This window comes from Arvicanthis niloticus, chromosome 15, assembly GCF_011762505.2.
Source record: "Arvicanthis niloticus isolate mArvNil1 chromosome 15, mArvNil1.pat.X, whole genome shotgun sequence".
NCBI classification, from domain to species: domain Eukaryota; kingdom Metazoa; phylum Chordata; class Mammalia; order Rodentia; family Muridae; genus Arvicanthis; species Arvicanthis niloticus.
This window is the reverse complement of record NC_047672.1, coordinates 8,005,092-8,019,461: the sequence shown is the minus strand read 5'-3', so window position 1 is coordinate 8,019,461 and position 14,370 is coordinate 8,005,092. Positions and strand designations below refer to the sequence as shown.

Sequence of the window (14,370 nt, the reverse complement as noted above, 5' to 3'; positions counted from 1 at the left end):
AAGCAGAAGAGGTTTATAGAGCACTTATACTGCTCTTGTTCTGGTTCCAGCATCCCCACCATCTTCGCTGGTACCCACTCATTCCAGGACATCCACAAATTTGCTATGTGATTTACTGATCACATAGGTATGATACACATAGGTATGTGTAGCATGTAATTATTTTAAAAAACAATGCACACTAATGCCAGCTACACGCCGGCAACAGACAGCTCCGGAAGCGGCGGTCTGTCCAGTGTCTGATGGTTAGCCTGTGGCCCAACTGCTCCACACTCCTATGCCATCCATTCTCTGCTACTAGCCTGCTGAGACTAGCTACCACTGACTCTAAACCTTTAACCCTGTAAAATGAAAACTCCAGGGGCTTGTAATTTATCTACCAGATTTATAACAGTAAATCTTCAACCCCCAAAATGCCCATACAAAGAGCTCAAAACTCAATTGATATAGATACAAGCTGCACACATAGATAGACATGCCCTACATTATTAAATTGTCTATCTAAGAAATCTCCAATTACTTATGGCTCCTGGAACCACATGGTTCTGGTTCATCTTCTTTCTCCATCATCTCTCCGTTCCTTCTCTGTCTCTGTCTCTCTGTCGCCTCTCTAAAAACTTTCAGCTCCACCTTCTTTTTCCACTGCCCAATCACAGGCTCGACCCTTATCTGACTAAGATTTTACCTGACCTCACCTACATACAGACAATAATCCACAGGCATGGAAGCCTTTGAGAAGCTTTTGGTGGCTAGTTTCTTATTAAGATCAAGATCTAGACAGATCTGGTGGGAAACAGTAGCCTGACTTGGGAATATTCCTGAGCCCAGAGAAAGTCATCAATCCATTGGATCTGCAAAGTGTCACTAAGACAGTAGTATAAGTGCACCAATCCACAGTGGGTTGCAATGACACTTTATCCGTGGATAGGCCTAGCAGCTACAAACATCCTTCCTTCAGTACCACTAAACCTCCTCCCTCCCTGCAACGTTCTCTTGGGACATTCCTCACACAGTGTCTCTCAAAGTATTGTGACAAGAGTCATCTGCGGATTTGTTAAAATGCAGGCCCTGGTTCAGGAGGTTTGGAGTAGAAGTCTGGAGGCTCCGTATCTCTCAAAGGCAAGGGTGAGACTTGTCTGCTGCTCTGGAAATCAGGCTTCAAAGAACAAAGCCCTAGAGTTCAACTTGGAGACCAGAGGTCTCCGGCCTAAAAACCCCATGGCCAGGAGTCCCTCACATGGGCTGGAGCTGAAGTGTAATGTTAACTAGCAAGAGACATATTCTACATTACTGTTTGAATAACACCTAACAGAATCATAGAGGTGAAGCACATGAGCAAAGGCCTCTGGTGAACGTGTTCTACTGGAGCCCAGGAAGAGTGAAGCAAGGTTTACTTACGGGAGAAGCGGGCAAGTGGTCTGGCATTCTTGTCTCCTGCTTCATTTGCAACTGGGGGGAAAACAGAGGATACAGTTAAGAATAAGACACAGCAGAGGGAACCCATAAATATCTCACCCAAGAAATTCACAGGCCTACTGTCAATGCGACTTATTGGTTACCCTCCACAATCTAAAAGTAAAGCCCTAGAGAAATCCAGCAGGTGCCCAACTAGAAGCTATTCCCTTACTGACGACTATTCATGGTGCTTGACAATGCTCTGCACACTACTGGAAGAAAAAGATACTCTGTAATATCACCCAGCTACAAACCCTGAAACCTACAACAGCAACCTGCCTGAGAGATAAACTGATACAATAGGGGTACAAATGTTACAGGAACAACCAACCACTCTAAAAGCCCACTCCATGAGATATAATCCACACCTGACACTACTAATAAAGCCAAGAACTGGAGACTAGATAGGCCCTATGGGAAAACGGACTAGTATTACTCAACTAAACGAACACAGCAATAAAATGACTCCTAATGACATATGTTATAACTGTAGGTCAGTGCACCACTCAACCCTCATCAGAGAAGCTTACTCTTACAGTAGATGGTCATTAACAAACAGATCCACAACAGGACAATGTGCAGACAGTGAGACACCTTGGAGCACTCAGCCGCAAACGGATTGTAAGAGCTGGGTGGATGGCTCCAAGAAAACAGCATCTTCCAAACACAACAGCACTACTGCACAGATGATGACACAGAGACTGTGACAACATGCATAAGACCTTCACAAGTTCCAGACAGACAAAACCCCAGCCCAGAGAAGTGAAAGTGGACACAAAGCCCATCCCCTAACCAAGAAGCTATTTGCAAGTGGTACCTGTCAGGGAAGGAAGAATCAGTTTTATATAAGGAAGACTACTGGGTATATCAATCACACTTCAGGGTCGGCTTCATCCGCAGTTGTTAAATGAAACAAAACAGACTCCAAGGTTTCATCATCAACACCTAAATGACCTGATGCCTTGGTCACATTCATTTAAATATCTGAATAAAACTTGCCAGAACTAGAGCAACCTCAACCTAGCAGGTTTAGAGAGGTTAACCTAATTACATCTAAAAGGTTCCCAAGGAATTGGCCATCTTTGTTCCCCAAGCTTCCTATAAAAGGATGTCCTCCAACATTTCAATCCACACCAAGATGCTAAAACAGAGCATGTTCTCAGACCCAAGTGGGCAGACCCGAGGTGAACATCTCAGAAGATGATGACAAAGTTGGGCTTTGTTAAAACTGACATTAAATCAGATGTTAACAAATAGAAGAGTCCACAAAGAGAGGCTTGGGGAAGCTGTTCGGAAAACTTCTCTAGAAAACCCAGGAAGAAAGCTCCAAGGGTGATTTTACTTCCTCTACCTCCTCTCCATGGTTTATAATCAAATACATGGAGCCACAGTCACTAAGTCTACAATTTATATCTCTGTCACCTCAGACCAAACTAAGGTACCTAGTATCCTTAGTTTGTAGGCACACAAGTTTCACTTGCCTTTTTATCTTTTGATTGTGTATGTTACAGTGTGTGCAAATGTGTGTATGCATGTGTTAAGTGTGTGTAAGTATGTATGCACTAAAGCATTTGTGTGTGTCTGTGTGTGTCTGTGTGTGTATGTGTATGTGTGTGTCTCTCTGTGTGTGTATGTGTGTGTCTGTATGTCTGTGTATGTGCCTCTGTGTGTGTATGTGTGTATGTGTGTGTGTATATGTGTGTCTGTGTGTGTCTGTGTGTGTCTGTGTGTGTCTGTGTGTCTGTGTATGTGCCTGTGGGTGTGTGTGTATGTGAATGCAGCTGCACACATGCCACAGCACATGTGGAGGTCAGAGGATAACCTCAGGCATCATTTCTTCCCTTCCTCCTTGTTTGAGAGACGGTCTCTGTTGTTTTCCTGCTGTGTATGCCAAGATACCTGGCCCCTGAGCTCATGGGATTCTCCTGTGTCTGTTGTCCATCTACTCATAGATTCACTCGGATTTTGGAGGCTCCTGCTAGGCATCTAGCTTTATAAGTTCTGGTGATTTGACCTCAAGTCCTCACACTTGGTGGCCCTGCAGGTACTTTTACACACTGCACCATCTTCCAGCCGTTGCTGAATTTAAATACCCTTTTTATTCCCACTTAAGATGGATAAGTGTTGTTTTGTATATCCATGAAAATCAGACATAACTATTTGTGATCTGTTCAAATGACACTTAGACAAACCAACAATAAAATCCTCTTCATTTTAGATCAGGAAAGAAAAGAAGACCAACAGCGGGCAGAATAGAAGCAATTGCTAACGCAATCATTGCTGCGAATGAAACTGACATAGCAGGACATGAGAATATCAGGCATCATTTTGCAAATGATGAAAGGAGTCACGGCTCTCTCTAGGTTGACAAAGGCAAGCTATTTAAAGTTGATCGTATTTGTACATTCAGCCTCAGTCTGTGTTTCTAGCTTTGGAATCATCCTATGGAATTATCTACCTTTGCATCATTATACAAAATGACCAGCAGGGGATGCTGCTATTGCACACATATCACAGCATTTCAACAATAGAAGCTGAATCACTGCATCCATACCAAGAACACTTCAGAGGAAAAAGATTCTCACCTCAGAAAAGGCCCTGGGGCTCTATTAACATTCTATATTTCTTTTGTCTTCTAAGGCTTCTGGTAAACCCACTACTGAACATACTCCATTCCTTCCTCCAGGCAAAGTGGGCCTGAGGCAGGGCAGTGCGGTGGTCTAACCACTGAAGTACTCCTCGTCACACTGCAGCCGCTTACAGAAACCTGATTGGAGTTAGACCTGAAGAGCTCTGGCTTTGTGAGCACTTGAGAAACTTAGCCAACTCTCTAGGACTTTCTAGAAGAAAAATTATGTTATATCAAGAAAAAAAAAGAGCTGGAGGGAGAAGGAAGGAGAAGCTGGCTAGTTATGTGCTTCTCCAGGTCTTGAGTTCAACCTGTTTCCTCTTTAGACACCGTGTTCCTCTGAAGAAGAGAATGGAACAGAGGTTTTGTTTTTTTGTTTTTTGTTTTTTTAATCATTTACTGCGAAAGCTTATGGGCTACATTTAGAACAGACAAAGACCCCTGCAAAGGCTGTGAGAATGAACATCCACCTGACTGCTAGCCTTGGGAAGGCACATTCTCCACGGGTTACTATTTCAGACCAAGTATTGGGACTCCCCTCCCAGCTACCCTAGACAACAATGGGAATTGCTGACCCAGATCCAAGTTAAACCAGGAGAGGCAGGCATCGAAATCTAGGCCATTGAAGTACCAGGAGAGTAGCGCCTACCCAGAAGTAATACAATAGCCCAGAATGACTGTTCTCCATGAAGTGCAAGCAGGCACCATGCTCCCCGACTGAATGGTTTCCAGTGATAACATACAAGATCTGAGCCAACTCACTTGGCCTGGAATCAAAGCCCTGGCACTAACTTAATCTTCCACTACAGTGTTAGTCAGCTTTCTATAAGAACTGTCTGAGGTGATTCATTTACAAAGTAAAGATATGTTTTATTCATTCTTCAGATTCCAGAAAACAGTGGAAGCCAGTGTACACATTGCTTTTAGGCTTCTAGTACCAGATGGTATTGGTAGGAGGGCTCAGCAAAACACAATGAAGTCACCTCATTATCAAGAAGCAAAGGAGATATGGAAGGGTGGGGAACCTACAGTCCCTTCAAGAGCATGCCTCCAAAGACCATGGGCTGGCGAATAGGGTCCACCTTAAAGTCTCACCCTCCCCAGGAGTGCCACCTTTAGCACAAAGCCTTAGGCACATTGGCCTTTGCAGTAGGTTTCCAAACTACAGTGATCACAATTCCCGAAACATCTTTCAGCTTCACACCCTTCACATGCTCTCGTGGACACCTCCCTCCTGATCTTCCCCATACTGACCCCTACTCATCTTTCAAACTGAGGTGTGGCTTTGCATTTCCCTGTGAATGGCATAAATGATAGCCTGTGTTTCACTTCCTTCCCTTTCCAGACCCAACTCTCCAACTTCAGCAAATATCAGAACAGCCTAGAAGGTTTGCTGAAATGCAGACTACAAATGCAGAGGTCAAATACAGTGAGTATAGTATGTATCCAAGAAAAGGTATTGCTGAGAAGCTTCCAGATGTCATTGTGGTTACTGGTCAGGTTTCAGTTTTTCAGAACATCTGCCACAAGTTGTAACCTGCTCCCACCTAATGCAAGAACTTTAACTTTTAATTTTCAAATTTCTGTTCTTTTGACCAATGACAGCCACTCTGAATAATGTGATCAGTTGATGCTTCTAGAACTAACATATAATAAGTAGATACAAATGCCTCTGATGGCATTTGGACCTGTCATCTCAGACGGGCTTTCAGACCATTTATTTGACCGTCTGATTCATTTGGGCCTACATGCTTGTAAGTTTTAAAGAATTAGTTGCCAGCACTGATAAAAAGCTATGCAATTCCAAATATAAATATATGCTACGAGTTTCTTTAGGGATATAAGATCCCAGATATACCAGACACAAATGGACACACTGCCCCAACAGTGGATGGCTCTGCCTCCTGTCTGAGATGCAGCTCTTTCCTTGTTGTCACTCCAATTTATATGCTGCCTTCATGGTCCAGAGATTAGTGTCCATAAGACCTTGTCAAGGGCTTAAAGAATGAAACAACACCACAACAGAGAAGAGTACTATAAAGAGTGGTCACACCCAGCTTGATGATGTCCTTCTATTTCAAGACCACACACTTTCAGATAGGTTTGAGAGCCAGCTTGAACACAATCAACTTCCTCCCACCAGCAGAAGAACCTTCATGCATTATTTATTTTCCATCTACACACACACACACATAACACACAGACACACATATACACACATACCACAATCACACACACAACATACACACACACAAACCACACAAATAACACATAAATATATATGCACATGCCACATACACACATACTCACATATACAATACACATTCACACAAACCACACACACGCAATACACACATGCACAAACCACATAATGTACATACCACATACATACACTCACATATACAATATACACACAAACCACACACTCACACACACAATAAATATAAACCATACACACATACACCAGACACAATACATACACAATATACAGCCACAATGCACACACAATCTGCATACATATACACATACCACATACACATCACACACACACACACACACACACACAAAATATATTTTAGTTCTAGACATAAGACCAGCCTTTGATTACATACCTGAACCCTAAGAGCACTACTCCCCATTAGACTCAAGAAATATGGGTGTTCTGCTCACCAAATTGCCCTAAATACTCACCATGAGTGAATGCCACTTGGGGAACTTTTCAAATTCCTTGTGCCCAGATGACATCTTAAATCAATTAAATAGTGCTTTGGGAGGAACAGCTACCACTTCTTACATCTTTATTGAAGTAAAATATACAAAGTGTGTGTCTCAGAGTCTTCAAAACTAGCACCTCATTCTGTTCTTTCAAAGATGCTATTGTTTTGATGTTTATCATGAGCCGAAATGCCTCTGCATTTCAGATGTTAAGGCTGCAGACATGACTGTGAGAATCGACTGGCATCTTCTCATAGTGTAGAGATATTGAAAAGAGGGTTTGGCTCACATTGCTGCCACGTCAGTATGCATATCATGTATCCTGAGCACTGCCTGGGGGCTGGGCCACAGAACTCGCCTTTTAGAGAAATCCAGCACCCTTGACAGATAGGCCAATTCAGTAGGTTTCTCCATCTATGGCTACACACAAAGAGTCAGTGGGAAACCAACTTGATTACCACACTGATCTTGGTCTTATCCCAGAGTCCCACCAAACAGAGATAGGACTCCAGGTTTTAAGCCAGTACATTAGAAGGCACTTGGACATAATAATATAGCTCGGAGGCTGCATTCTAAAATTACATTCACCTTCATCTTTGGCATGTTTCCTACATGGTTCCTCTAAAATAAATAAATCAATAAAATTACCTAAAAACAAGTTTCAAAGTAAGGACTTTCCCTGGAGATCAAGGTTAGTGAGGCGGAGGGAAAATTAACTGGGAACAATAAGCATCCCAGCTCCAAACTGGAGGGGACTTGGATGTCTCAGCTAAGCCACAAACAATCCAGCCCATTCAGAAGGACAGCAGTGAATACAAGGAAAGCTTGGGGAATCCTAGCAATTGTGGCAGTAAACCAGGCAGGTGCACACTGCTTTGTAACCAAAACTAGCACCAAAAACAGTGCCACCCTTGTTTTGAAAGGCTTGACACCTGGGTAAGTGTAAATGCAGCTGAGATGCTGGCTACAGAGGCAAAGACACAGTAAGTAACAGCCCAAGGTAGAGTCTGGTTTCCTGTGGGGGCATATACCCAGGCCTGCTGTCTGCCTTAAGCTCTGGATCCTGCCTAGGGACCCTCTCCAGGTGAGCTCCCTTGGAAAGCCTCACAGATGAAATGCTAGACACAGTGGACCTCCCAGAGAAGAGATATTGAAATGAATGTCCAGGTGCCGTCCCTAAGTACCAGATAAACAAAAGCTAAGAACTGTCTACAAGGGCTTGATTTCATTTCCCCTTTAACCTGCAAAGACCCAAACAGCATCAGGAAAACAGGATGGCATGTTGGGAGAGAATCCTTCAAAATCACTGCTAACTGCCTTGCTTAGATGGTGCTTTCTAAGTAGCGGCTTCCATGACAGCCTCTCATTCCCTGCCCCTCCTACCTTTCTAGTTTTATTTTCTCCAGAAGCACTAATTACTTACATGTAAGGCTTAGTGTCTTTTTCCTTCCATTTTAATCCAAAACACACATACACAGAGATTCTCTGCTAAATGGGATGGGGAGTGATTTTACTCAGTGCTTAAGGCCTATGAAAAATATTTATTTATGAGTGGTTAGACTCCAACAGTGTACCATGCAGAGGGTGTCTGAAGCCAAGAATATTTGGGAAAGCACAGGAGGACAGAAAGATGCAAAGACATTAATATCTTGAATACATGTAAATATTCTAAGGATCCATTCATTGTTTCAAAACTATTTATCACATGTTGAATGAATGAATGAATGAATGAATGTTGAATGAATGGCAGTCTCCAGATAAATGTGTACACTGAGCCCACAGTCCCTGCTTTCACATAAATAGGACTACCATTCAGAAAGGGTGAGTAGTTTTTTCAAGACCACCCAGTTGTGTAGCACAACCTCCATCCAAATTTGTCTGGAGTCAAATGTCATATCTTTCCACACTACCTCTTTGCCTTCAAGTAGGAAAGAGAGGACCCTGATCTGGTAACCACAGGTCTGTAATCCTAGCAACTCAAGATCTGAGGTAAGAGGATCACAAGTTCAAGACCTGCCAGGTCTATAAAGTAAGCTCAAGGGGCAGACTGGATAATTTAATGACACTCTGTCCTTGTTCTCAAAAATAATTCTTTTAATTTGAGGGACAAGATCTTAAAAATATAGCTTAGTGGTAAAGCACTTGCCTAGCATGCACAAAGTATTAGATTTACTGTCTAGTACTAACAATGTAAAGGAGAGAGAGAGGGAAAAAAAGGACCTAGGGAGGGGTGCACTCATAAAAGAGCCAGGCTACAGACTGACCTTCTCCTTTAGTGTCCCTAGCCCCACAGAAAGGCAAGTAAGTGGCATACAGAAGACAGAAGAAGGTCACATGCCTGGTACCTGATATCTGAGATATGCCCAGGAGATTATCCGTAGGCACGGCATCTTCACTGAGATGAACAGGGTGACCAGGACTCATTCCAACAGGATTGAGAACTAGGAGAAGCTTCCTACAAAAGCCCCAACTCCAAGGTGTCTCCAGCACGCTAGAATAATCCTTCCATCATAGAAAATAACAACAGAGAAAAGAAGCAAGAATTAGACCCATCTGAGCTTGAACCAGTAGAGCTTGCCAAAGTGCGTTCATTCCATTTCATGGGTGAAGAGAGAGTCATGGCAAGAGATCATATGCCTTGTCCAAAACCAGGCCAGGCAAAGCTGAGAATCAGATATAACACCCATGTCTCCTGCTCCAACTCTTGCCTAGTATTCTTGGAGAAGGGGATGTGCCCATCTTTCATAGATGTGCCCCCATCATTTTTCAGATGCAAACAGAAAGTTCATTTTGGCTCCTTTTGCCCCACTTGATTTAAATAATACTGATGCTTGGCAAACCTGGCGTCTGTTCTTCTGACAAATGATGGCTGAATACAGTGGTGGGTAAAGATTTCTGACACACAGGCAGAGCTTGGTGAGGCACATCTATAACACTCACCAGAGCCTGCCATTGCTGGAGTGTGGAAGGTAATCGGGGAACAGAAGTCAGGTAAGGAGAAAAGTCCCTGCCAGGTTAGACGTAGCATAAAGAATATGACCATAAGTGGGTAAGTGACTTTATAAAGTTTTCATGGTTGTTTAAAGTAGGATATGCTATGTAATGTAACAATGGGACAATTTACAACAATTAAAAACAATTAACAACAATTAAAATGGGACAATTAAAAACAATGGGAATTGTTTTTCTCTACAAAGCCTTCTGCGATTTTTGCTATTATTTCTCTGCTTTTCAAATGTGGAAAGTGAGTCTTTGAGACCAAGACTGACTAAGACAAAATAACTAATAATGCAGATCTGACAAATGAATCCAGTATCATTTTATGCCAGAGCCATGAGCCACGATGCCCATCAGTATTCAACATCTAGTGACCCATGGTTCTCGCTGATGTATAAACAAGGCTGACAGGAATACCCCTTCTACTCTACCTCAAGTTAGAAGCATGGCAGAGGAGGGTCCTATGTTCACCTGTCCCCTACAGAAGAAGACAGTAGGCAGTCTTCTGCAGTCTCTGCCCAGAGACACAAAGACATCACTACCCTCCATGAGATTCCTCACACTGCTGCATTCAGGAGTTCTGAGTATCACCTCATTAGACTTTCCAGACCAATCTGGTTGTGAAGCCAACTCCAAATCAGCCTTGTATAGAAGAAGAAAACCAATCTGTCCTGATTACTCATTAGGACTCATCATTTGAGAGTGGCTGAGATGATGCACCTTCTAGATGCTTCTTTCTGGGAGCAGTGGCAAAGCCTTTCAGCCCTTAGGATGGCTTTCCTACTTGTTCAGCTTGGGTTGAAATGAAGCACGGACAAGGGAAAATCAAAGCAGTCCTTGCCAAGCTAAGAAGACAGCTTGTCATTTATTTGAGGGAAACTGAGTCATATGGAAAGGATTGTGTGAAGTCTTTCTTCACTAGTCCTGTTTCAGGTTTGCTTATTTATTTACGTCCTGCCATATTCTACTAATTGGATTTTGTTTGCTTTGCTCTATGGACCAGTCCCTTAGAGAACAAGGTGAAACGTTAATGAAAAGTGAAAACTGGCTTAGTTTGACCACGTCTTCGCTCTTTTTCCTTGGCTACTATGAGTGGCCTTACATAGACATGCGTGGCTCTGACACTCCCATCCAGCAATTAGCTACCCCCTGTTTCATCTTCCTGAATCCCCTCCACCTGAATTGTGCTAGATATTATCCAGTGATCAAGTGCTAAGAGTCCCTGTGGCCACGGTGAGGTGAGCAGTGCTAGGAGGCTTCCAGGAAGACAGAATGTATTAGATTTAAAAAAGTAGGGAGGAAGATGGAGTGGGGGATAAGGGGAGTGTGTACGTTCTGGGAGAGAAAGCAGAAGGAACACAATTATATTGTAAATCACTCCTTTCACTAGTCAGAAGAGCTTTGTAGGACTGTGAAAGGACAGCATGGTTTCTGGCCAAGCACCAGCTAGAAATCACTGGAGACCCCAAGTGATCACATGCGTTTCTCTACACAAGGCCACAGACCTCCATCGATCCGCACCTTCCAGTCATGAAGGACAATGCCCACTAGCCCCTAAAGAGGTAGAGGGCGTGACTACAGGCCACAGAGCCTCAAGACAGATCTCTATATGAATGAGATACCTACAGGCCAGAGGGGTGTAGCCAAATTAAACATTCCTTCCCAGACCCTACTCCTTGCAAAAGGTACTTAACCTCAGGCCAGCCCTGAGAAACTGGGGTGTAGTTTTCATCTATTTTCCACCGTGACAATAAATGTCTTAAGACCAGGGACTATTTTTCTTCTTTGGGACCCTCCATGTGGAACAGTAGAGCAGGTCTTAATCTAAGAACTCTCTGCGTTCCCAGTCTCAGAGACCACCAGCCACCCAACCCAAGCAAGCAAGCCGAGCCAGCTCACGCGAATCGCCATGACCGAGAACTCTCATCCAGCTCATGCGAATCGCCATGACCGAGAACTCTCATCCCTGCACAGCCAGAGCTCATTATTTCCTCTCTCCTCTTCAGCTGCAAGCCAATCTAGCCCGTATACCACCCCCCACTTCATTTTCGGCCCCCCAGCAGTGCCTGGGAGCCCAAGGGCCTGAGAACTAGCCAGTTCTTGGATACCTTTTGGCCCGGGAACCCCCAAGCCAAGAGCTCTGGCTCCTCGTGGGACCTCAGACTATGTCACCCACCCCCAAGCGGAATCCTGCGGCTCCACATAGGCCAATGTCCCCAGGCACCAGCATGGAGTGAATGCAAATTCCTGTGCCTCTGCTTCTCAGAGCAGTGGCCCTAGCACCTTGGGGGGAGGGGTGGGGATGGGGGGGTGGGGGGGGGTTGTCACGGGACTGACACATCAACCCAACAGGTCACTCGCACAACCCAACAGAGCTTTTTACTGGAGAATGGAAAAGTAAAATCACCCCATGCTGGAATTCACTTGCTGGAAACTTAATCCCAGAGTAGCAGTGTTAGGAGGGGTGGGGAGTAATAAGAGGTGACATCTCCTGGGGTTAGAACTCTCATGATATGATTGACATAATGGCCTAAGAGTTGTTAGGAAATCACTTGTACTTGCTGGCCCTTCGGTAATCTTGGAAGGTTCTCACCAGATGCTGGGCTCTTGAACATCCAGCCTTCGGAGTCAGGACTGAAATAAATGTTTTTTCACTGTAGATCACTTCAGCGCACAGCGTTTTCCGATGGCAACAGAAAACGGACCAGTATAATGGGGAGGGAACACAAAGATCTCTCTTATCACTAACGTCTCTGTTCCTCTTCTCACATGCATGTTGTATATGCTGGAGGGAGTGTAAATTCATCTGCAAGCAGCCATCTCTGAGCACACTCTAAGTTAAAGCACTGGTGCATCAGTCCAGCCAGCCATCTCTGTAAAACACTGCTATCCAACATAGATACAGATTCATGTGGTGACAGTCATGAGAGCCCCATCCACGTCTCCTGTCTGGTTCCCTAGCAGCCACTATAGATGAGAGAATGCAAGGATTCTATACATCTGCTTTCATTAAAACATCCTAATTACCAATCCAGGGAATGACCAGCCATTCGCAGTTAACAAGAACACAAAATATGAGGGAGATTAAAACATGTCAATCTGGCTGTTCAAACTAACAGCTCATTATACTCCTCCCTGACAAAACAAAAAAAGCCTCAAGAAGACAAAGAGAAACCCTGGCGTTTATTAATTTCATATTCCATGTAAGCACTGGTAACAGCTTCACCCTGCAATTTCTATTAAAGTTCCACACTATCTCTTGAGGTTAATAGTTGAGAAAAAGCGAAATGACTCGGTCTAACCAGGATTAGTGAACGGGCAGACTGGGACTGGACTCTGGCTCTGCAAACCCCTGTCCTCTCTTTTCTCTGCAGTGGGCTTCATTACAAACCACATGAGGAGTGGGTTGGTTCAACTCAGAATCACGTGCTTGGATTCTCTATAACATCTCAAACAACTGGGCCTCCAGCTCCTCCTGAACTGCCTTTAAGGCTACGCCGAGTTGATCCTGTGTCCCATAAAACAGTCTTTCCAACCTCAGGAAGCCCTTCTCTTCCACGGTGAAGTCTCGGGGGCCACCCTGCTGTCCCTCACTCAGTCTCCGACACTCTTTTCTTCTGACAGCCCTTCTCAGACTGTCATGTGCTCAAGCCTCTGAACTGTTTCTTTTCCAATAGGCAAGCCCAGCTGTCTAACATGAGACAAAAATATCCCACTTCCTTACCAATGAAAGTCAAGTCATCTAATCAAAGGAGAATGTTTTATTTTCAATGAGCATGTGCTATAAACACCACTCATTTCTCTGCCATGATCTTTACCTTAGGCTAATCCAAGCTCCACAACAGTTAGTATTTTTCAGTGCACAGGGTTCATCTTCGACATCAGATGCCAATAAGCCTCTAAAACAGGCAGGCTTGACCAGCAAAGGACCATCAGTGAAACTTTAAAATGCAGGTCTGTGTATGAGGGCCTTCATTTGTAATAAGTTCCAGTGTCATGCCCTAGGAATCACATTATGAGTCCCCAAGAGCTGAAGGACATAACCAGCTTCAAGAAGGAAAAATCAAGTGTACATCCAAAGAGCTCACTGGAAACCCCTGGTCTTTGAAAAAGGCATGCTATAAAATTCAATATTCAATTATGTCGGTTTAGTTCAGCAATATTTTGAAGCTGGGGGAGCAATGTTATTAGAGTTTAAAAAGAAAAATCCTAGAGTAGCAAGACAAAAGGAAAAAGAAGACATTCAGCATCTGTACGTACGGAGGAGGAGGAGGAGGAACAAAAGAAAGAGAAAGAAAGGGGGAAAACATGCTGTTTGAGCTATGCCAGCATGGAGGGCGGCCACAAACAGATAAGCAGTCACATTGTGGGAAGGGAGGCGAGAGGGAGAGAGAGAGAGAGAGAGAGAGAGAGAGAGAGAGAGAGAGAGAGAGAGAGAGAGAGAGAGAGGCAGGCCTAGGAAAGTGATAGCAGGAAGAATGGGCATGCTTTTCTGTGCAATTGAGAGAAAAGCAGGCACTTATCTGTGTGGCTGCTGATCAGTGAACGGCTGTCTATTCCCAGCAATCTCATGA

At 44.0% G+C, this 14,370-nt stretch overlaps 1 protein-coding gene across 6 annotated transcripts in view; it reads right to left on the bottom strand.

The window, feature by feature from the left end:
- The window catches only part of Pde1c (phosphodiesterase 1C), a 500,617-nt gene that overhangs the window by 334,741 nt on the left and 151,506 nt on the right, over positions 1-14,370 (bottom strand). For all 6 annotated transcript variants that reach the window (XR_013103999.1, XR_013104000.1, XM_076913296.1 and 3 more), the window contains one exon: positions 1,399-1,449. Coding sequence is in view for 4 of the 6 variants with exons in the window: in XM_076913296.1 (XP_076769411.1) it covers positions 1,399-1,449 (51 nt within the window). In the remaining 2 variants the exon portion in view is untranslated. The remainder of the gene's footprint in view (positions 1-1,398; positions 1,450-14,370) is intronic.